General features: G+C 40.3%; 1 protein-coding gene across 2 annotated transcripts; it reads left to right on the forward strand.

Moving 5' to 3' along the window:
- On the forward strand, positions 5,977–14,164 carry LOC8072031 (protein MEI2-like 4). 2 transcript variants are annotated; one of them, XM_002446310.2, is made up of 15 exons: positions 5,977–6,502; positions 7,143–7,269; positions 7,491–7,536; positions 8,114–8,419; positions 8,784–9,187; positions 9,271–9,429; positions 9,700–9,813; positions 9,898–10,046; positions 10,203–10,291; positions 10,365–10,826; positions 11,065–11,719; positions 11,818–11,902; positions 12,012–12,080; positions 12,727–12,906; positions 13,536–14,164. In XM_002446310.2, exons 2-15 carry the CDS (start codon positions 7,171–7,173, stop codon positions 13,713–13,715), a joined length of 2,997 nt encoding a protein of 998 aa, XP_002446355.2. In that variant the 5' UTR covers positions 5,977–6,502; positions 7,143–7,170; the 3' UTR covers positions 13,716–14,164. The 2 variants fall into 2 exon arrangements, with proteins under 2 accessions (XP_002446355.2, XP_021318809.1); XM_021463134.1 differs by lacking the exon at positions 5,977–6,502 and adding an exon at positions 6,544–7,044 and having other exon boundaries at positions 13,536–14,105.

Consider the following 25,121-nt stretch of genomic DNA (forward strand, 5'->3'; position numbering starts at 1 on the left):
CACGAGACGAATCTTTTAAAACTACTTGCTCTATGCTTAGACATTGTTTGTCAAATAAAAACGAAATTGTTACGGTAACAAAATCAAAAAATAACTCAGATCTAAACAAGTAAGGTTGAAAACGGACGGAAACGAATTGGAAAATCGCTATATCGTTTTCATTTTCATATTTTTAGACGAAAACGGAAGCGGAAGCCGGACAACTGGGAGCGAAAACGGTAGCGGGATAAACGGTAATACGAAAAGGGGTAAATACGGTCGAAAAATAGACGGAAACGAGCGTTTAAGCGAAAATTTAAACCGGAACATGTAAGCCGCATATGATAGCGCAAATAGAGAGACCAAAATGCAATACCAAATATCAAATATGCACTGATCAGTAACTAGCGACCACATTAATACAATACCACATATCCATAGTCCATAGATCACAATTCACACAAATATAAATTATCCATACATCTCATAAGAACATATTCATAGTCCATAGATCACAATTCACACAAATATAAATTATCCATATATCATATAAGACAAGAGACATTTTGGATCATATTGGGCTTAGAGACTATGTTGAACTACTTTCCCGTTTTTATGAAAAACGGGATAGAAAACGGGATATCCCGGTAAAAAACGGTATTCCGCAAATACGGACAAACGCTCTACCGTTTTTGATCCCGCTCCTGTTTTAATCCGTCCCGTTTTCGGTCCCGTTTTCGTTTATCCTGTAAAAAAACAAACGAGAAAATACGGTATACGGTTGCGGACGAAACCGGATTCGTCGCGTCCGTTTTCAACTTTATAAACAAGGCCTTAATAGTCCACATATGAGGCCTTGTTTAGTTCGCAAAATTTTTTGTTTTTGGGTACTGTAGCATTTCGTTTTTATTTGACAAACATTGTCCAATCACGGAGTAAGTAGGCTCAAAAGATTCATCTCACAAATTACAGGTAACTGTGTAGTTAGTTTTTATTTTCGTCTATATTTAATACTCCATGCATGTGACCAAAGATTCGATATGACGAAGAATCTTGAAAATTTTTACGAACTAAACGAGGCCAGAATCTTAAATTTTTTTTAGTTTTTTTTATGAATCATGAACCCGCGAGGCCTGTCCATTTGCCGGTAGCCATGCGTGTGTAGGAGAGTACGGAGTACAGTCGATGGAACACATGAGCAACACGCAACCGGCAACCCTGAAAAGTCGCGGTCGGTCGCGGCGTGGAGTTCAGAGTCGTCGGAAGTTACCGCGAACCGTTCCGTTCGTGGTCGTTTTTTTGCGTTCTATTTTTTTTTTGACAATAAGCTAGATTGTATTAACAGTACAATGCTGATAGAACCATCACAAAGTTAATGGTTATAGCGTTGATTGCTCGCATGACCGGACAATTATTTCTATAACTAGGATTAGTACAAGTGCTTAAATGAATGATTTGATTGGTTGTAAGGGTATGAAGCGCCTCTTTTGACAGAGAGTCAGCCATCTAGTTCTGATTTTTTTTATCCTACCTACTTGATAGGAGGTTCCTGAAAGAAGATTTTGCGTTCCAGATTGGCAGTTACGCCACGCTCCAGTGGTAATAAGGCCTTGTTTAGTTCCAAAATATTTTGTAAAATCGACACTGTAGCTCTTTCGTTTGTATTTGACAAATATTGTCTAATCATGGACTAACTAGGCTCAAAAGATTCGTCTCGTCAATTTCGACCAAACTGTGCAATTAGTTTTTATTTTTGTCTATATTTAATACTTCATGCATGTGTCTAAAGATTCGATGTGACGAGGAATCTGAAAAATTTTGCAAAATTTTTTGGAACTAAACAAGGCCTAATCCTCACCGGTGCCGGTAAATCCGGTATTGTGTGGACTATGGTACTCGCCGTATCGCCTAGATGGTCCGTCCGCCTCCGGTGACAGACGAGAAAAAAAACAGACAGCACGCGCCGCCGTACCTGCCGCTGCCGCATCGAATCTTCGAAACGAACCCGTGACCTACTCGGCGCAACACGCACACAGACCCTCCACCCTACCTATCCCACTGCCAAGCGGGACCGGAGGGGCTGGAAGCAAATGGCGCGGCGACACGCCCTGGCCTCCCGAACGCGACAACGCGACCGCGAAGCGGCTTATCCTCGGAGGATAGGGCGCGGGGCCCATCGGGACGGCGACCGCTTTCCTTTGCGCTTTCACCTTTCTCACCTGCCTGCCTGTGGCAGCGGCATCGAGGGACGAAAAGACGAGGTTGCCCCGCCCGGCACCCCGGTTTTCGAACGCGCTGCGCGCGGGAGTACTGAGACACACACGTGACGTCGGGAGGGCTTGTTTGATGCGAAAATTTTTTACATTTTGCTATATTTTTATTTGTTCATAGTAAATATTGTCTAATTATAAATTAACAAGGGTCAAAAAAATTATCTCGTGATTTATAGGTAAACTGTGTAATTAGGTTTGATTTCGTTTATATTTAATGCTTCATGCATGTTACAAGATTAAAATTTAATTTTTTTTTTAGTTTTTAGGTTGAACTAAACAAGGCCTAATACTACTACCATCCGCAGTTCCGGATGATCGTTCGTGGAGGCCTGGACGCCCGCCTTTTCATCATGCCATGATTAATAAGCTGTTGATGTAATTAATGTTGTCTACTCACCCACTCCCAAATTAAATGTCATTTCTATTTCCCTGATAAGTCAAACGCTATATATTTTAAACAAATATATAAAAGTATTATTATTATACTCCTTCCGGTCCATTTTATCTGCGCACACGTATATCAAGATTCAAACTTTTAAAACGTTGACCATTAATTAGACTAATAATTATTAACTATTATAACACAAATTTTATATAATTAGATTTGTAAAGAATTATACTATCCAATGATTATAAGTTTATAAGCATAAATAAATATAATATAAAGTAAATGAATGGTCAAAATGTAATCTAGAAGACCGTGTCATTCTAACCTGCGCCAGATAAAATGGATCGGATGGAGTAGTATAAAAAAAATACTTGCTCCGTGACACACACAAATATCAAGATTCAAACTTTAAAAACTTTGATCGATAATCAGACTAATATTTTTTAACTACTATAATATAAACTTTATATGATTACTACCCAATGATTATAAGTTTATAAGCATAAGCATAAATAATATATAATATAAAGCAAATGAATGGTTAGAGTGTAATCTAGGAGCTAACTTGCGCTAGATAAAATAGATCGGAGTGAGTATAATTATCTAGATCATTGAATACATCTCCATAATAAATTTATTTAGTATACATATTTATACAAATCTAGTCAACACATAAGAAAATTTTATTGACACACATACCATTAGTAGTCTGCATTAGCACTATCAATAGAGTTGACAAATGTCCCAAATTGACTGTATTTCTCTTTACTTTTTAAGACTTAAAGCATCTCTAAGAGATTAGCCAACTTGTTTTCTAAAGGTAAGTTTAACTTTTATAGGAAAAACGTTTCCAACAGACTGTGTAAATGACTCCAAATTCAGTACTCTCTTCATCTCAAATTATAAGTCATTTCAAGAATCTTGAAGAGTCAACGCACTTTTAAGTTTGACCAAAATTATAGAGGAAAATACTAAAATTTGTAACATGAAGTGAGTATACTATGAAAATATAATTAAGAAAGAATCAAATGATACTTAGTTGGTATAATAATAGTTATTATTTTTATCATATAAATTTGGTCAAACTTAAGATACTTTGACTCTCTAAGATTCTTGGAATGACTTATAATTTGGGATGGAGAGAGTAGCTATCTTTCCTAACTCATTTATTCTCTAATTTTGGATAGTCTACCTCACTGGCCATTCAACCTCTTAGGCCTTGTTTAGTTCCTTTAGGAAAAAATTCTGCGACACTGTAGCACTTTCGTTTGTTTGTGGTAATTATTGTCTAATTATAGATTAACTAGGTTCAAAAGATTCGTCTCGTCAATTTCGACTAAACTGTGTAATTAGTTTTTATTTTCGTCTATATTTAATACTCCATGCATACGTCTAAAGATTCGATGTGACAGGGAATCTTGAAAATTTTTGGGTTTTTGGGTGGAAGTAAACAAGGCCTTAGTTTGACAGAGTATGTTGGACTACTTTAGTATTTTTTTATCAAAACTATTTTAAAGAGCAGCTAAAATCAATAAATTTAACTAATCTCTTTTCATGCTAATAAGTAAGGATGCATGTGTATTATTGTGTATCCCATAAAAAAGAATTTCTCGTTTTCTAAAAATTCAAACATTTTTAACTTTTACCAAACATAAGACAATATTAACATTTATGTACATAATTGGTATTGGTAGATAGACAATTAAATATATTTTATAATAAATTTATTTAGAGATATAAACATTGCTAAAATTTGAAACAGAGGGAGCACATCGTTTTTGACGTGACTTGGGTGATTTTCTTTGATAAAAAGTCTATAATCACCTCAACTATATATGGTGGACTACTTTACTCCTCAAACAACCAGATTTTCTATCTTTGAAACTTTCTAAAACCAGTCAAATAATTCCTTCAACCTTTTTTGGGTGGTGGTTTTGCTATAATGACAGTGGTTTTGTGTTTTTATTTTTATTTATTTTCACTGGATTTTTGAAAAATCATATAAATTATAAAAAAAATATAAAATAGAAAATCATATTTTATTGGACTCACATGAGTAGATCTATAGGTGAACATATAATATGGTATGGTTTAATATAAATCTTTTGTTATAGCTTTAGATCTATGAATTATTCCAACTAATTATTGAAAAACAAAGATCTAAAGTAAAAAAAACTATGTACTAAGACATACCATATTATACTTCCACTCTGTAGATATACTCATGTGAAGTCCAACAAAATATGATTTTCTATGATTTACTATGATTTTTCAAAGATTTAGCGAAAATAAATTTAAAAAGATAAAGACAAAACCATCGTCGCTATAGCAAAACCACCGTCCAAAACCGTTTGAAGGAGTTATTTAACCGGTTCTTGAAAGTTTAAAGATAAAAAATCCGATTTTATAGTATGGGGATAAAGTAATCCACTCTATATAGTTAGAAGGTTAGGTAAACTTTTTTTTTTATTTTATTTTTGAAAGATAAACACCTTCACACGTTTTCTAGATAAGTACTCGTATGTTAGGAAGACATGAAGTAATGACAAACACTACCTGTACTTATCCAAGACACGACACGATGATCTCAGATCAGATCAGATAGTTACGAAATTTTACTTTCCAAGTTTCGACAAAAGCGTTCCCAAGGCCGTGTTTAGTTGGAGATGGGAAATATTTCGCGACACTGTAGCACTTTCGTTTGTTTTTGATAATTATTGTCCAACTATTGACTAACTAGGCTCAAAAGATTCGTCTTGTCAATTTCGACCAAACTGCGTAATTAGTTTTTATTTTTATCTATAATTAATACTCCATGCATACGTCTAAAGATTCGATATGACGAGGAATCTTGAAAATTTTTAAGTTTTTGGTGGAAGTAAACAAGGCCTTGTACTTCTTCTACGTCGAGCCGGTCCCGTTCACCTCGATTCACTGATCCATCCATACCGGTCATACCATACCCATACGCCACGGCCCACGGCTCACGGCTCGTGGTCGTGGCATCGCTATCCTCGACGCCTGACGGACCAAAACCACACGTCACCTCACGTTAACTCACTGGTGGTCAGTGCCCCAACCTCCCCCACACCAATAATTCCGTTCCCGTCCAAAACGCCGCTTCCCTTCCCGCGCCATCCGCCACGTGGGCCCCCGAGCGTCCGTCCGCCAGCCGCACTCACCGACGCGTGGGGTCTCCGACGGTGGGCTCACCCTGTCATCCAGTCAGCCCAGCTACCCGCCGCGGCGCCCCGCACGGTAAGACTACCGCCGGTGGGTCCCGCCCGAACCCCCGATATATATACGCGCAAACGCCCTCCTGTTTCGCGTTTCCAATATAGCGAAATAGTATAATACTATTATAATATTCCGTGCCTTTTTGAAAACCAATTTTGTGCTTCGTCTCTCTGCTTCGCTTCTCCGTTCCGCCAGTCACCACCACCACCACCACCACCACCAACTCGCCGGAGAAGTAAGTATTCCGGCGACCTCGCTGAGAGCACTGTGGGGGCGCTGGAGAGGGAAGAAGTACTGGAAATGGGGGAGGAGTGGAGGGTTAGCGTCGCTGTCCCTGTCAATCTCTAGGGTTTGGTAGGCTGCTCGGCTGGGGGGCGTCCGACTGGGGAGGAGCTAGGTAGCAGCCAGCGTCCTGCTCCCCGTTGCAAGCATTTGCTGCGCGGTTGGAGTCAGACCCTTTTTCGCTCCGCCTCCGCCTTTGAACTCCGGGGAAGGTGCTGCTGCTGTGGCCTGCGCGCCATGGAGCCGTTCCCCCAGCTCCCGCCTGCGTCGTCAACAGGTTGCGTGCACGCGTCGGGCTCCGGACTGTGACGCGGAGGAGGGGATCTCTTCAGGCGCCCAACTGGTGAGGTCGCACTTTCGTCGCGCTCTCTCTTTCTCTCTCTCTCCCCGCGATTTTTACCCATTGTTTGGATGTTCTCCTGCTGTTCGTGCGGTTTTCAATTTGGTCGGCGGTTACCAGCCTTTTTGGGAGCAAATGGTGCTTGGATTACGGGGAGTTTCGCTTGATTTTGGTTCCTTCGCGCGATCTGCTGGGCTCAGTATTTTGATGCGGTCTGGTACACCATTTTTTTTTGTCGGTTCCGGCTTTTATTTTGATCACAAGTCTCTTGTGTGCTTTTGGTGCTCGTCGAGACCGAGGTCCACTGGTTAATTAATTCCCTTGTCTTTTTTCTGCGCTCTTTTTTTTACTACGGCCAAATGTTGCTGGAGCCCATAGTTTCGCACGGAATTTTGTGCTAGTATACACTATTTTTTAATTAAAGTGGGTAAAAGCGAGTGCCTCTGATCCGGAATTTTGACCCCCCAAAGCTGTAGATTTCTGCCAAGTGTTCCATGGCCCCGGTTTTCTTCGAGGACCAAATTTCCGTGCACTTCTTCCTCAAGGTTTCTGTGTTTACGGCTTTATGCTTTGAATTTTTGATCCGTTTGAACCGAGCTCCCGGGAGCGTTGAAACTTGATGCGTCTGTGTCTGTGTTTTAAGGTCCGTGGTGGGGTGCAGCGCCCGCAGGATGCCAACCGAGCAGAGGCGCCACATGCCCCCGGCCCACTTTCTTCCGGCGGAGCCTGAATCGTCCTCCTTCCCCAACGAGCTTCGCTTGCGTCCTGAGGTGAGTTCGTCTGTGCTTGCGAAATTAATGCTTCAATACTTTCTTCAACCTAGAGGGTTTCCCCGCAAAGATCTCCACTAGTTGAAACCTGAATCATAGGTAATGATGGTTCGTGCCTATATATTTTCTGGCCAAGCAGTAGCTCTTTACTTTTGGTGTCTACGGCCTACTACTCTGATGCAGAAGGCTAATTCGTTTCATAACGCCAAATTCTTTTGTAGAGGCAAGTTGGACTATTGAAGCAAGGTTGCTTTCCTGAGCATGCTGGTGAGTGCCTGAGCATTTGGTTCACATCGTGGTCGAATTAGTTTTCTCTTGCCTAAAAATAATTGTGCCAATTAGAAAACTAGCATATTATAACCTGTGAGCAGCGAACTATCTGGGTGTCTGGGACCAGTATTATACATAAAAGTATCTAGATGTTCACATGAGGATGATGTTAGATTTGTCATCAGACATACTTCTATGCATTATAGTTTTGTTAAAAGTCTCTGTTGTCTGTTTAGAAATAAGTAATGATCAATGACTGTGATGCTCTAAATGACAAGTGAATGAAGAACGAAGCTAGTAGTTGGGGTTTTTGGCACTCATGTTTCTCCAGTTTGGACAACGGATCGAGCAAGACCTGAGGATGTGTATCACATTTCCATGGAAGTTTTTGGTAGCTGCATTTTTATGTAGAAGCCAAACATTTGATTTAGTTGGCAACTGTTTTTGTGAGGTGTCTTGGCAGTGTTCTCTGCACAGTTTTTTGAATTAAACATTGCTAGTATTACCCCATCATACCTATTTGGGCTTTGGTGCCACGGTTTGACGGCCACTGATTTGTTTTTTCTCCGAACAGGCAGATTGGCTTGTCCTCCGCTGCAAAAGCTCAAGCCTATTGGTGCAACAGTAGTGGATCAGCTAGATATTATGCGGCCATACAAGCTAATGGACCAGAAAGTGCCATTTGGCCTTGATGACAAGTTGTTGGATGTTAAGCTGCCACCATCTTCCTGGAGAGAGGATCAGGATCCAGCAAACCAACATGATTCTTTTCCCAAGGCATTAGTTTCACCTCTGGAAGGTAGAAGGGGAAGTTTAAATGGGACCCAATATGAAAGCGGACTTTTCTCCAGCTCCCTTCCCGACATTTTTGACAAGAAAAGTGAGGCATCATACTTTGTTTCTCATGTTTTCTTTGACTGAATGTATTTTGTAGTACTGCACAAGGAGCAGCTTGTTTCTACTAGCAATAGTTAAAATATCAGTGCATGAATATAAAAAGAAAGAAAGAGTCTGGGAAATAGTTGGGAAAAGATGAACAGAAGAGAATATAGACAAAGCGAATTTACTGTCTTTTTCCTTTAAGAATCTTGCTTCTTTATTCACTGATCTTTATCTTTCTACTAGCTGAAAGAATCCGCTGGCTTAGTGAACTTTCATCTTTTCAATTTTTTATACTGCATCCAAGAAAAAAAGGGTCTGGTTCCAGCAACAATTTAATCTCATTTTCATTTGCTGCTGTGCAGTAAGATTAACGTCAAAGAACAGAGTTGTTGGTCAGCTGGTTGAAAAAGTTGATCTCAACCATGCCGATGATGAGCCTTTTGAGTTGACAAAGGAAATTGAGACCCAAATAATTGGCAACCTGCTCCCTGATGACGACGACTTATTGTCAGGTGTTTTTGGTGATATTGGGTATAATACCCATGTGAATAATCAGGATGAGATTGATGATGATATATTTTGTACTGGAGGTGGAATGGAATTGGAAGCAGATGGAAATAGCAAATCGTCAAAATTTAATGGCGGAACTAGTTATAGTCAGACTAGGTCAATTGTCCAACTGAATGGTGAGCGACCCTCGAGAATCCTTTTTGTCGGAAACATTGATAGAAACATTGAGGATTCTGAATTGAAACTCATGTTTGAGGTAAGTCTTCCATTTCATATAGAGTTCTAGTCATACCCTGAGGCAGAAGATTTAAGTCTAATGATATTTACATTCCCTTTCAGCAATATGGAGACATGCAGACACTTAATGCTTCTTGCAAACATCATGGTTTTGTGATGGTATCTTACTATGATGTAAGATCGGCGGAAAATGCTATGAGGGCCCTTCAAAGCAAGTCACTCAGATGTAGGAAACTTGACATACATTACTCCATTCCAAAGGTAGTAGTATTTTCATGATATAATGATGTTTTCCTTTTCTATAACATGCTTTTATTGTGTCTTTCCCATCAATACTTTATCATTGCTTTCTGTGATGTTATTACAGTGTTTGTTTCCTATTTATTTATTTATTTATTTATTTGTTTATTATTTTACCTGAGTCTCTGTCTATGAAATTGCCTATTTTTTTGCCAATTGGTGCTGGAACTATGTGAATATTTGTAAGTTTGATAACTGCTGCACTATCTAATGGTGACTCTATTCTCTTAGGACTATCCTTTGGAGAAAGATATCAACCAGGACATGGTAATAGTTAACCTTGACCCCTCAATAACTAATGATGATCTGCACCAGATATTTGGTGTCCTTGGTGAAATCAAGGAGGTATGATACCATGATATAGCATAAAGTCTTACATTATTTAGCTCTTATTTCAGGTGGAAGATTACTAAATAACTTTATTTTCAGATTCACCCTATTTCAGACAATGATCATTACAGATCGATAGAATTTTTTGATGTCAGAGCAGCTGAAGCTGCGCGATATGCCTTAAACAGGAGTGAAATTGCAGGAAATAAAATCAAATTGGAGCCTGGCTGTCTGGATGGTACTAAACGGTAATATTTATATTACGTGACCACTTTGCATCTTAAACTTCTTGTGTATACACCCCGCAACAGGCCTGGTCACCAACACTGAGCCACATTTGTATATGAAAGCACCATGATCTTAAATCTGTTATTTTAGTAATATATCTGTTCTCTGTGTGTCAGTTTGATGCAGCAGATGTCTCGCGTGTTGGAGCATGAACGGTTTGGTGGATGCAAACTGGGAAGCCCAAACAGTCCTTCACCATGCTTTGGTATGCATTTTTATTTCTAATATTGAAATGTGTTTTCTCTGTTCTACTTTCTGACTGTAAGGCATAATGCAAGGTTCCATCAATATGGCATCCATCAGATCCACTGGCACAGATAGTGGAACTGTTCAGGTTTTACATTCTAGAGTTCAGACACCGACAAACCAATTCCAAGAGGGAAGAAGTTTTCTGGATCTTCCCTCAACTACCATAAGAAATAGATCCTCTCCTGTTGGAATTGCAACTGCAGGATCACAAAGCAGCCACCATGTTCTTGATGAGCACATCCATTCACTTGGAAAGATGAATGTACAGAACAAGGGGCGAATGGATTGTGGCTTTCAAGAGAGTATTGCTTTCCATCCTCATTCTCTCCCTGACTTCAATGACAGACTAAGAAATGGTATCCCCTATAGCTGCTCAATACCTCCCATCGGTGTTAAGAGCAATGCTAGAGCTCCTGAAGCAATGGATGGCAGGCATATGTACAAAGGAGGCTGTGGGAATCTCAGCAATCAATCTTCTGCTCATACTGAAGGTATCAACTATTAGATCTTGGTTTTCTTATTTGGTGATCTATACATGGTATTTTTCGAGTACCCAGATTTGCATATCAGTTGCATGGACATTTTTTCTCTGCTTGCTGGTGATTTCTCATAATGCCATATTGCAAGCATGGGTGCTTTTATGTTGATTACAAGAAACCTTTTGTATATTATGGTAACTAACTATTATATGATAGAGGATTGCTCACTTGTCTAATAATTTTTGCGCAGCACTTGGATTTTCAAGAACTGGCAGCTTCCCTCTCCATGGTCACCAACTAGCACGGAGTAATTCTAATAACCTACATCAGCAGCATTCTTCTCCCATGCTATGGCCTAGCACGGGCCCATTTACCAATAATGTATCATCTCGCCAGTTGATGCAAGTGCATGGAATTTCAAGAGCACCATTGCGCATGCTTGAAAATACCATCCCTATGAATCATCAACATGTGGGATCTGCCCCAGCTGTCAATCCATCAATTTGGGATAGACGACATGGATATGCTGGAGAGATGATGGAAGCACCAGGATTCAACCCTGGGAGTGTTGGAAGTATGGGTTTCCCTGGTAGCACACATCTGCATCAGTTGGAAACCAATGGTATGTTTCCTCACAGTGGAGGGACTTTCATGGACCCAGCTTTGTCTCCTGCACACATGAGTGCTCCCTCTCCTCAGCGGAGGGGGCATATTTTCCATCGAAGGAGCCATGTGGCAACTATTCCATCCTCATTCGATTCTGCTGGTGAACGGATGCGGAGCCGAAGAAACGACTCGAATGTAAATCAATCTGACAATAAAAGGCTGTTTGAGCTTGACATTGAGCGTATAGTCCGGGGCGAGGACTCCCGGACTACACTGATGATAAAGAATATCCCAAACAAGTATATATCTGGGATTTATTCTAGTTTTCTGTGCAAGATCCTCTATACTTCAAGTCATACAAATTTTTATGTTCCTATAAACCTTTGTGGTGATGTAGGTACACATCAAAGATGCTCCTGGCAGCTATTGATGAAAGTCACCGGGGAACTTATGATTTTATCTACCTGCCAATTGACTTTAAGGTGAGTGAATCTGCTCTTAGTCTTGGTTAGCAGATATTTCTTTAATTTTACTTGCTTCTTTGTTACTGGCATGTTTGTTGGACTAACCATTAATAATCTCCATTTTCAGAATAAGTGCAATGTTGGTTATGCATTCATCAACATGATCAATCCTGACAATATTGTTCCATTTTATAAGGTGAGATTCTACAACATACTTTTAAAAAAACTAGACGAACCTAGTAGGAACTAAGTGGCATTTTATTAAAAAGAAAGCAGACTCTCTCCAAATTTGTCTTGACAAGGACTTGAACTAACAGAGCTAGCTCAGCTTCCTTGATTCTACAACATACTTACATTGTTGATTATGATAGATCTATTGAACTCTCATTTTATTTCTACATTCTCTTTGATTTTCTATGTGCATGAAAGAAAGAAATATTATTGGTGACTTTTAGATATAGATTGCCAAGTTCTCAAGTCATTTATCTAGAATGTTTTTGTTGCATATTACTAGCCCTTTTCTACAATGTTCAATGGTACTCCCTGTGTTTCAGTCATAAAAAATATAAGGCACGGTTTGAGTCAGTGCTGTCTCTAATACTATTATATTTTGGCCATTGATATCTCTTATGCCACATAGCTATGACCACAAGGTCATCAATGAAACTGCATTCAGATATGAATCTAGTGGTACTAAAGTTGTATCCAACAATCTACAAACTCCTATTGCTAAGAATTAGCCAAAGGTTATGAAGGTTGGATCTTGGAAAGCATGCACACTTTATAAATAGAAACGGATGGAGTATGAAAATGAAGAACTTTAACACATCTGTCTCTTGCAGACATTTCATGGGAAACGATGGGAGAAGTTCAACAGTGAGAAAGTGGCCTCACTTGCTTATGCTAGAATCCAAGGAAAATCAGCTCTTGTTGCTCATTTCCAGAACTCAAGTTTGATGAATGAGGATAAACGCTGCCGCCCTATACTCTTCCACTCTGATGGTCCAAATGCAGGAGATCAAGTATGTTCTCTATCTATCTCTATTATCTGTTGTATCATGGTATATGACTATGTGAACCCTGCTGCTCTGTATACAAGTCTGGCTTATCCTTGAAATATGCTAGTTTGAACACAGTAGTTATTCTGTCTTTGCCTTATCGCATAACTACTGTAGATATTATCTTGCGCCGTTTCAGCACTGGCTGCCCTAGAAACGTCACTGTCTGCAAGAGTCCTATGTGCTGAGTATAATCTCAGATTTTCAGTGTTTATATTTCCTTTGTGGCTATCATTCTGTGTCTTGTTTCCTTTTGTGATTGACAAACACATATTTATTGATTATTTAAATATTTTCTCCCCTCCTCCCCACCTAATCTACAAGGTTACCACAATTTGCCAAACCCTGCCACTGTGGCAGCTGTCTGAATCTTTCAACTGTGACCCCACTTGTCATGAACTCAAATTTTAGCCAAACCTTGCCTAATACAAATGCTGGCCACACGTTAGGCAAGGTCTGACAAGGGTGCGGATGGTGTGGATGAGAACCAAACAGGCCCACTGTTTCATATATGCCAAATAGGGAATGCAGATAGTCTTTCGGTTTCATCATTTTGCATCTCCATTAACATTTTATTTTTTGTATTTCCTCAGGAACCATTCCCTGTGGGATCGAATGTCCGTTCCAGGCCTGGAAGGTCCAGGATTTTGAGCTGGGAACAAAACCACCAGGACATTGCATCGGATCATACCAAAGGTGGAACTCCTCCGAGCAGGGGTGGTGGCACTCTAGGTTACATCGCCACAGACACTGATCATATGGCTGTCGCTTGAAGAACTTACCACATCACCCAACCTTCTGACAATTGCAATCCAGTTTTTTTTTTGAAATTGCATCCTCACCCACCCCTTTGCTCCTTTTGTTATGTTGTATCTATATCTACTTCCGCGTGATATTTTGGGCACCGGAGGCTCTCTAGACGGCTGCAGATTTGGTCGCTGACAAAGTAACGAGGAGATGGACGTTGTGCCGCTCAGTTTCTCCTAAGGCCTGATCGAAGCATTGTCGTTAACTTTTAACTGAGAGTTGTTGCTTTGGAAGGCGAAAGGCGCACGGACTGCTTCGAGATTTTGGGTAGTGCTGTAAGATGTAACCCAGTGTTGTACAGGTGCTGTAAGAATGGTTCACTAGAGGGAACAAGACACAAGAATGTCCACTTTTTTGGGTGATGTCAATTGTCAACTTTTTATGCAAGGCAGTCTGCCAAGCGTCTTTGATAGCCCTCTTTAATCGTACGATGCTGAGTCCTTTCGCAAATGCAGTGTGTTCTGCCTAGGTCTGGGAAAATTACCCGATACCCATTATCCGTACCCGAATTACCCGAACCCGAGCTATCCGATCCTAAATTCGGATAGTGATTTTGATTACCCGAAATTAGTAATTAGTTTGGGTAATTCAGGTAATATCTTCCGGTACCCGAACTACCTGAATTACCCGAATATTTGTCTATATTTTTGTATTTATCGTGTGTTGTTAGTTAAATATTAGAATTTATCAATTTATTAGAACATAATTCAGTAATATATTATTCTCTACAAAATGCTATTGAAATTCTATACAAATTGCTGCTGAAATTATATATAAATTGCTATTGAAATTTTGTATAGTGTGTTGTTTTTTGAAAATTCAGGTAAATCGGGAATACCCGAACCCGAATTATCGGGTACCCGAAATTGCGGGTAGTGTTTTTTCAGGACTAATATCGGATAACAATTTTCATTACCCGAATTACCCGAGCCGAAAAAATCAGGTAACCCAAATGCCCAGACCTAGTTCTGCCTGGGACATGGTGCACGCACTAACATGACTGTCAATTTTGCGTGGAAAATCTTTGCACGACCTATAGTACATACCACGAGACATGTTGGATAATTAGGCACTTTCTTGATTACTTAGTATAAATCTCGGGGCAAGACACAAGTGGCCTTACTCATTGTGACTAACCAACCTTTAATCCCTCTTAATTGCATGACCAAAGCAAAAAAAAAAAAGAAAGAAGAAGACATATTATACACTACTTTGCGAATGTTCGTAACCTACAACTGCTCTAGAGTGTCTTTAGTCTTCACAATTTATTTTTTGTGCCATACATAATCACAATAAATCTCTTGAGGTCAAGGCACAACTATCCATTCTCAAGGGGTCTGTTTAATTGGGTGTATATGGGTCAGTGTGGCTCATGAAATGCCAGTAATAATTGTTTTGATGATTTTGGGCTCCTTCAGCTCATGTAAGATTCTTCCACCAGTCTAGCACAGAAAAAACGAGATTTGAGTTTGTTTCTCGTGTAAGTTTGAATTTGTTTGGTCAAGAGAACCAAATAATGGTTCAGTTCCTAAATTTTTTTTGCATTTCGATACTGTAGTATTTTCGTTTTTATTTGACAAACATTATCCAATTATGGAGTAACTAGGTCTAAAAGATTCATTTCGCGATTTACAGATAAACTGTGCAATTAGTTTTTATTTTCATGTATATTAATGCAGCATGCATGTGCCGCAAGATTCGATGTGATGGGGGATGTAGAAAGCCTAACGACTAAGGCCTTGTTTAGTTCACCCAAAAACAAAAAACTTTTCAAGATTACTCGTCACATCGAATCTTGTGGCACATGCATGAAGCATTAAATATAGATAAAAATAAAAACTAATTACACAATTTGTCTGTAAATCGCGAGATGAATCTTTTAAGCTAGTTACTCCATAATTGGACAATGTCTGTCAAATAAAAACGAAAGTGCTATAGTATCGTTTTCCCAAAAAATTTTGGAACTTGGGCCTAGTTCCTCACCTAAAATTTTTTCATCCATCCCATCGAATCTTTGGACACATGCATGGAACATTAAATATAAATAAAAAATAAATTAATTACACAGTTTGGTTAAAAATTGCAAGACAAATCTTTTAAGCCTAGTTAGAGCACCTCCAATGGTTCGACAATTTTGTTTTGGTATTTTTTGCCAACTCCCAATTGCAAATGCAAAGGAAAAAATATGGCCATCCCTAAGGGTTTGACATTTTCGACTTGACAATTACCTAGTGGACCCGGTCAAATCTTTGCGCGCGTCTTTCTGTCGCACGCGCGTGTTTCTTTGCGCGACGGGAGGCGCCGCCGCTCGCAGTCGCGTGTGTCCGTCGCCTTCTTCTCCCTCGTGATGCATACCGTTGCTGCTGGAAAGTTGCCGCTACCTGAACCTCATCCCCAGCAATTCTGTTCTGGTCGTTGTCGCTCAGGACTTTCTCCATCGCTGCTGCCCTTGTCATCGTTGTCCAAGACATGGTGCCCATCGCTGCTGCCCTGTTCGTCGTCGTCCAGGACCTGGTGCTCATGATGCCGCCGGCGACTCCATCAAGCAGGCTTGCGCCGCGGATCTCCAAGGTTCGTCCTTTGAACAGGTATTTTCCTCGTCTGCTCCAATGTATGTCTCCAATGTTGCATTAATCTACAAAAGTAAAATATTGTAAAGTTTTATATCTTCACATATGTACCAAATATTGGAAAACAAATGAAATAACCAACTACGGAAACCTACCATGTCTTGAATAGTTGCTCCACTAGCATTCCTACGCTCGATTTTCTCGTAGCATGAACAGAACTTGTTCACGTCCCTCTTGATAGTGAGCCACCTATGCATAATAGAACTCTTTGTCCTGACATAGACAACTGTCTTTTTATCCTTGTGTTCCTCAAAGAATGCACGAATTCTACCCAAAAAGCTGAACGACCTTGATTAGCCCCGTTAATGGGGTCTTTGCTTACATTCAACCAAGCTGAGCATATAATTTATCTTCCTCTATATCATTTTTTTTGCCTATGTGATGTACCCTTTTTAGCACGACGGCCACCAGCAATAAAATCAGGTGCTTGCGATTCCACAACATCATTTTGCAATTCAGCAGAAACAACATTACCAGAAAACAACAGAGTGCCTTGCGTAAATGAAATGTTCAAGTCATCCAGGCCAGGATCAGCAGGATCATCTATGTCCGTATAGAATCCAACATTCTCCATTCAAACGAATCTATACAAGCAAAGAACATGATATGTATCAAAAACAATCTGAAGGTACTTGAACCAAAGTTTTATTGTCAGATCAACATGGCTATGAAAACAGATCAGGATATCATTAACCCTAGATGACAAGTACCGCATAAAATGAACCCTACATGCTGCAGAATGTACGCCACTGATGACCAAGCAGGCCCTTGCCAATCCTCAAGTGCTGCAGAACTACTAGGCTACCATGAACCCTACATACTGCACTACCATGAACCCTACATGTCACACGGCAGTACCATGAACCCTAGAAGGAGGTATTCCTTGAGTAGCTACCACATCATCGCGTCAAAGGAGATCTACAGAGAGGGACGTACTAGGCTTTGTCGATGGAGATCGCTCGGCTGCGTGGATGCAATGCGCGCTCGCGTCTTTGTGTCCAATCGTGATTTTCAGGGAGGGATGTAGCAGACTCGATCGACATCTTTCAATCGCGTTCAGGGAGGGACGTAGCAGACTCGATCTGCGTATTTCAGTCGCGGCAAACCATTGGTGGCGCAGACTCTATTTGGCGTGAGGACTCCCAGCGACGAAGGAAACGGCGCCAAAGAGACCAGGCCGCGCATGAGATTGATGCAGGAAAACCGGCCGCAAGCGTTTGCCAATCCAAAAACCAACTCGCAAATATGCCAAGGGAAGCCTCTCAAATGCCAAGTTTACTAAAATGGCAAACTCGTTTGCAAAACCGTTGGAGAAGTGATTTTTACCTTTTTGTCAAATAACACAAATGCCAAACTAGAATGGCAAACCGTTGGAGATGCTCTTAGTCTATGATTAGCCTTAAGTGCTACAGTAACCCACATGTGCTAATGACAGATTAATTATGCTTAATAAATTTATCTTTCGAGACGAGCTATGTAATTTGTTTTTTTATTAGTTTCTAAAAACCACTTCCGACATCTTTCCGACACATTGGATGTGACACCCAAAATTTTTTTGTCTCCAATCTAAACATGGCTTAAGTGACAAACTTAATTACATTTAACCCCCCCCCCCCATAATGTCCGTAATAGTAGGGGTATATATGTCCGTAATAGTAGGAACGACACAACGATGCCGCTTCCACCGCCGTCGGGAGGGCCATGGCAGCGTGCGTCGTTTCAGCCTTGCGCTGGACCCAGCTCGAGCGCCTCGCCATCTACGCCCTCCCACGCGGCGTGGCGGCGGCGGCGGCGGCGTCGTCGTCGTTCTGGGCCCACGAAATCTCGGACCCGGAGTTCATCGAGGCGCTGCCGCTGACGGACAGCCGCCTCGCGACCCTTCACGTCAAGAAGTGCGTGACGAAGAACGGTGGCGGGGCTACGGGCTGCTATTCCCCGCACTCTCGAGGCTCACCGTCGAGGGGGTCAATCCAGTCTTCCCGAGGAGCTACTTCAACGACCTCTTACAGTCATGCCGTAACCTCGTGTTCCTGCGCCTTGTGTCGTGCAACTTTGCTAGCGGCGGCGTCGAGGCACTGCCGTTGAAGCTGGACCTGTCGCCGGCGTCGAAGCTCGGCGAGCTCGTCTTGGCTGCCTGCAACTTCAATGGTGTCAGACTCGTCAACACGCGCGCCGAGCCTAGAGAGGCTGGTGATCTACAAGTGCGATCGTCTGTTCTGCCTTACCGTCGACAACGCCCCAAGGCTGGCGACCCTGGTGTGCAGGGGTATAGCGCCATGGATCTATGGTAGCGGCACGGCAAGGAGCCTCCGGTTCGTGGAGTTGAGCCCCCTGAATTTCAGGCAGAGCCAGGAGAGACTGGAATCCTTCTTCCAGTGCATTCCTAAAGTCCAAGTGCTCGAGCTATGCTTCCGGGATGGCAGGGTAAACAGGGTAAGTGATGAGTCATAAAAATACCAGAACAATGTAAATTTTGTTACACACTGCTTGGCATACATTGTCGTAATTTGATGTCGAAGATCATCTTGTTCATGCATGTCCTTAATTTTGCTCCTTACGAAGCAATACAGAGTCTATGATCAGCCCATCTGATTTCAATAGTTTTTGACTGAAACTTTAGTTAAACCACAAATAGGTAGTAATAAAAGTAGAGTGTTGATGAGATTCAATCTTAACTTCATCAAAATTATACGAGTTTGTGACTTACGACAAAACTAAACTTTACTTACAGTTTGAAATGCATGGAGTAATTTCGAAGGTGGTATGGTGCTAACCTCATTGTTATATACAGAATCATAAATAAAATATTTACGTTGTCTGCACTAGCAAACGTCAAGTATGGCAAATATTTTTTGGTAGAAAAAGATAAGGTAAATCACAGGCTAGAATTACATAAACCTTTACATTTTACAACGCCAAAATGACAAAAATACAGCAAAAGTTTACTAAAAACCAATTAAGCACACTGAGACATAGGTTATGACCTCCTTAGCAAAATTCTTCTTGTTTTCTTTTTTTTTGTTATCAAGTTAACATCCCTATCCAGATAATTTTGATAGCAAAACTTCTTTCAGTGATCTTAATTTGACAGTCCCTGAGAATCGAAGCAGAAATAAGATAGTGAATTGTTTTTGCCATTTTCTTAAGAAGATACCTTGTATTAATTTCATTTTCATACTGCCAGCTTTCTATAACTATTGTGTCATTTTACTTCTGAGATATTCCAGTCCTATGATGACAGTTTTATTTTCACTCATTAACGTAGCATTTTAGATACGAACATAGTAGTCGATGCGCTTGTGGTGTATGCATCCTTATTCCTTAATTAGGTGCTGTTACACAGGGCTCTTCATTCTTTTGGCTATTATATTAATGAGATTGAATTGTATTGGAAGAAAGTTTGTTTATATAAGTTTGTGATTTGCTTAGAAGTTTAGCGTATATTAGTTGGTGAAGTTTGTTTACACATTATTGTAAATGTCGCTCATTTAGTTCAATTTGAGTTTTAATGATTCATAAGATGGATTTTAAATATGTCTGCACACACTCATGCTCTCTTGTATGTAGCACTAAGCAATTCATGAATTATAGTGGCTTTTTTAACTCTTGCTACACCTTTTTAAATCAAATATTATGTTCCTTGCTGTATCGAAACCATCGATCTTGTTTCATCAATATCACCACGCATGATTATTGCAAAAAGAAAAAAGATCGGAACTAACAATAACTCTTTTATTATTGCAAGTTTTGGGTTCAACCCACCAAATTCCCGAATAGATTTGAGAATCTCAAAAAGTTACTGATACACCTTCCAAGGATGTGGCCACTCCGTTGGATCAAGAAATTACTGAAGAATTTACTTGAAGCTGCAACATTCTTGGAGAAGTTTCACATCCAGGTATGGCCTAGATTCTGTCGATCAAGTCCCCAGCATCAACTCCCCAGCATCTTGCCAATATTTCTGCTCATTTTACATGCAACTTCGCATGCCCCTTATTATTTTTCATTCAGTTTTTTGCACCGTCACCGGGGACATCAGAAGAATGGAGCTCAACTCCTTCCAACGACAGTGCAGATGATTTGCAGCACAATTGCCTGACGCAGATTGTAATGGAGGGATGTACTTGGACAGCAGCGCAAATCATGCTGATTAGGCATTTGTTGAGTTCATGTGGGGCTCTTAGGACAGTTCTTTTAATTCCGCACCATGCTCGACAGGGAGGCGTTGCTGCATGCCCATTGTGGTCGATGAAAGACGGGAAGGCGGTAACCGTCTCTCAGCTTAGGGATGGGATTCACTCTAATGCTGAAATTATTTTCGGCTGAAAAAAAGGATATCAGATTCGAGGTGTTCATGATGGTAGTCAATTCATCACTGGCCCATTTATTTTGCTTATTCGAGCCGAGCTTCAATTCGAGCCTATGTAGAGCCCATTTATTTTGCTCATTGGAAACCATGTAGAGCTTCAATTTGCCATCTATACTATGTGCTTGGACTTTCACAGGCTATTCTGTGAGTTTAAAGAAATTATGTTTGTTGATGAAGTCAACTCAAAGAATAGATGATTGCATAATTTGCTCAGGCCATTCACACATGATAATTCCAAGGAAAATCAGGCTTGTTCAGAAGAGGCACGAGGGTTTCCCTTTTTAGCCATTAGTTGGTCTTGAGTGCAGATAACTCCAGAAGTCAGCAAGGCAAATCTCAGATAAGATGTGAGGTAACCAGGAGCACAAAGTTAGCTGACCTATATATACTTTGCACAATTTCCTTTGCTCTTCTACGACACGACAAACACTGGGCAACATAGATGCATGCATGCATGTATTGACATATATGGTGCAGTCGGCAGCTATGGGTTTTTTAGCCGTTCAAAGATTCCCATGAATTATTAATACTCTAATAATGCTCCTGTCAGCAGCTTCTTCTTCTTGTTCATACTGCAAAACATCAGGTTTTGCAGATTAAACAACAACCCTTTATATGTTTGGTCGTTGGTAGCAATATATATTTGTTGCACTATCCCTATCGATCTATAACCTGCCAATCGGACCAATCAATCAGGATGTTTAGAGCACATGGTGATTATTGTTTCTGGACTAATAAAGTTGTGGTGGCATTGACCGATTGGCATCTGCTGGATCGTTGGAGACCAGATGCAGGAAGACAATAGATGCATATCACAAAATATTTTGTTTGACCATAAAGCTGAGACACTAATCTTCTGCAGGTTGCTCATTTTGTTTACACATTCTGTTTGATTTTAATAGTGTCATAAGTTTTGTTGTGTGGGAGGCGACGACCGGTTTGGTGTTGGGTACTTTTCATTGCAACAAATGAAAAAAAAAATGCTTCAGATGATCGAGAGGGTTCGGACTGTGACCATGTGTATGCTATCCTTTTGCTCGTTCTTGCTTGTTTTTAGAGGAGAGGAGACCAAAGCCCATGTCCATATCTTAGACAAGGAAATAGAGTAAAAGCAATTAGATTTTTGTTGCTTTCACCGTGACAGTGGGGAAATAGAGTAATAAATCAATAACTCCCTTCGCTCCCAAGTCCCAACAATACAATAAATGCATTTCACGTTAGTGTTGGTCAAACTTTTTTTTCTCTCTCCTAGGCAAAATCGACTTTGAAAAAGAATAAAGTAAAATGGTCCTTTTTTTAGCAAACCCTTAGCTCTGAATGAAAGAATTCTGCCAACAGTGGTGGTTAAAAAGTTTATAATTGGAGTAAGTACGTGTAGGCATCAGTGACTATATTAGCACCAGTTTCAGCAAAAAGGTCTTAGGTAAGGAGATCGTATAGCACCCATTTTATTTAAAAATTTGGCAGATTGCAACAATGATAAGAAAAAAAACCCTAGCAAAGTGGAACATCTCGTGTCATCCTACAGATGAAGGTCGCCACTTCGAGGTACTTACTCCTTCCATACCCATAAAGAAAGTCGTTTAGAACAACAACACGGTCTTCAAAACCTAACTTTGACTCCTTGTTTTTATAAAAATATTTATCAAAAAATGGTATATGTATATTTTTATGAAATTATTTTTCAAGACAAATCTATTTATATGGTTATTCATGATTTATATTCCCAATATTTGACTCAAACCACTTTCTTTATAGGGAGTATAACACATGATGAAAAATAAAGTCCTTCCGAGTAACTGGTTATTCAAATTTCTTAGATTTTTTTTGTATGTAGAACCTTCAAAATAAGATATGGTTCACAAATCAGATTCTGAGAGGATACATATGGATTAATTTTAAACCTATTAAGAACACTACCAGAGAATTCCTGATAGCTTCAGTTTTTCCCGTCGGTACTTGGAAAATCGATAGGAGCTACAACAAACTCTGTCAAGGTAGGAAAGCCGACGAAATACTGAGAAGGAATTCCTGTCGGAACTTAAATAACCGTCAAGAATGTAGAAACTGATAGGAATCTAAAATTACTCCTAGCGGTTAGCAAGCGACGAGATCTTCTTTTCAGGCGAAAAGAGAAGTCTCGCATCGTGACGCGCCTGCACTACGAACGAAAACTAATATCCCACCTCAAATGTTTTGTGGGGCCCCACATGAAACCCAATATAACCCAAACCCTAAAATCTATCTGAACCGGTCTATTCACCTCCCACTCCCAACCCCACGCTGCCACCCTCGGTCATCCACGGAAACGTCGCCGCCCTAGTCCTCTTACCAAAGCACCGCCACCCTCAAGCATCCTCCCACTCAAGTGGCCCCTCCCTTGGTCCTCCTATGCGACTAGCGTCGCCGCAAGCTTCCTCCCACTCAAGCATCCCCTCCCCCAGTCCTCCTAAGTGACTAGTTTGTAATAAATTACTTGTGTAATGTGGCTTGTGAGTGGATGTATGTGCATCTAGAATTGGTAAATTAAATGGACAACAGATTTATTTTAAATTGATTTAATTTCCTGATAGCCAAACAACATTTCCTGTCAGTTTAGACGTCAAGACAGAACATGACTATCCCTATCGGTTTATATTTCCTAACGGTAATGGTGCTAGGTTTTGGGTTTGACTGGTCAAACCTAAGCCGTTAGGATTTGCCATCAGGAAAAGGAAACATAAGTTATTCCTGTCGAGCTGTTCCTGTCGCGTGTTCGTCTGGAACATTATTTCTGACGGTTTTTAGGTCTTTCCTGACGGTTTTTGGCCGTCAGGAAAAACCTCTGCTCTGGTAGTGGAAGCAATATCCCTAACGTGTATAATATAGTCGACTACCCTCACATTGCAATGGTTGTTGGCTTATCGACAAATTTTAGTTAGGGTTAATTTTTTATCGGGTACAACTTGGATGTATACAAACCACATTCTTCACACTCACAGCACAAGTCTTCGAATATGTACACATACAAAGAAGAGGTCCTCTAGCCTCCAATATGCGGGAAACGTGCAGTACCACCAAACCCGCACACGTTTGTGCACCCTTGTTTTTCAGAAAAAATCAAGCACATACACCAGGGTTTTAATCTTGATGGGTAGCGTCTCATTGGACTACCCTATCGCTTAGGTTCTTTCGCTAGTTAGGGCTAAATTGACTACTTGGTACACGTACAACATAATAAATGCATCTCAAATTGCTGTTGGTCAAACTCTTCTAGTTTCTCTTTTTACATCTACACCTATGAACGCTTGCACACACACATACCTTACCTCCAAAAGCACCTCAGAGACAATGAGCCCAAAAATGTTAGGATTGCAAATGCCATCACATAGGTGTCTTGTTGTCAATGAGCACATTGCCCACTAGAAAAATAATACTATTTCTTTCTGAAATAAATTTAGAAAAACATGAACACCACTCGGGTGGATAGCCTCCATCACAAGGAACTCTAACATTTCTTAATTACTATCAATATATAAAACATCACATAAATAGACAACATAAGATTAGTGTTAGTACTAACTGCATCATGAAAAATATACTTTAATTACTCCATAGCATCTAACCTATACCCTTATTTATGTATACCACGCCCCCTCTCTCTGTAGATTAACAGTGCCCGACAGAAACAGTCCATGCCCGGTAATGCACAGTGTATACCCGTTAGCGAATAACCCCATGTGAACAGTAAAATACCCATTAGTAGCCCCCTCTCTCGGAACAAATACTCGCGAACATGCCCTATCAATGTGCGTCTGTTAGAGCAAGTATTATAGTGAGCTGTAAGCTGACTAAATGCTGAGGTGGAGGAGAGAAGAAAGGAGAGAGAAGAGAAACAAGCTAAATGCTGAGGTGGAGAAGAGGAGAAAGGAGAGAGAAGAGAAACAGATTGTAAGCTTACAGCCAGCTTAGACACAGGAACCAAGAAATTTTGTGAGAGAGATAAGTGGACCATGTATTAATAGTGAATAGCTAACTATTATATGGGTGGACTGAGAGAAGGCTATAAAAAATCATACAGCCAGCAAGTAGTCTGCATTATTAAACTTGCTCTTATGAAAAGTTCAGGATCCCATGAACAGTCATATCTAATGGCTGTCTGAACAAGAAATGTCTTAGGCTTTGTTTAGTTCACTCCAAAAACCAAAAACTTTTCAAGATTTTCCAACACATCGAATCTTGCGCTATATGCATGGAGCATTAAATATAGATGAAAATAGAAACTAATTGCACAGTTTGCCTGTAAATTGCGAAACGAATCTTTTAAGCCAAGTTACTCCATGGTTGGACAATGTTTGTTAAATAAAAATAAAAATACTACAGTGTAAAATTTT

Source organism: Sorghum bicolor, chromosome 6 (genome assembly GCF_000003195.3).
Source record: "Sorghum bicolor cultivar BTx623 chromosome 6, Sorghum_bicolor_NCBIv3, whole genome shotgun sequence".
In the NCBI taxonomy this organism is placed as follows: Eukaryota; Viridiplantae; Streptophyta; class Magnoliopsida; order Poales; family Poaceae; genus Sorghum; species Sorghum bicolor.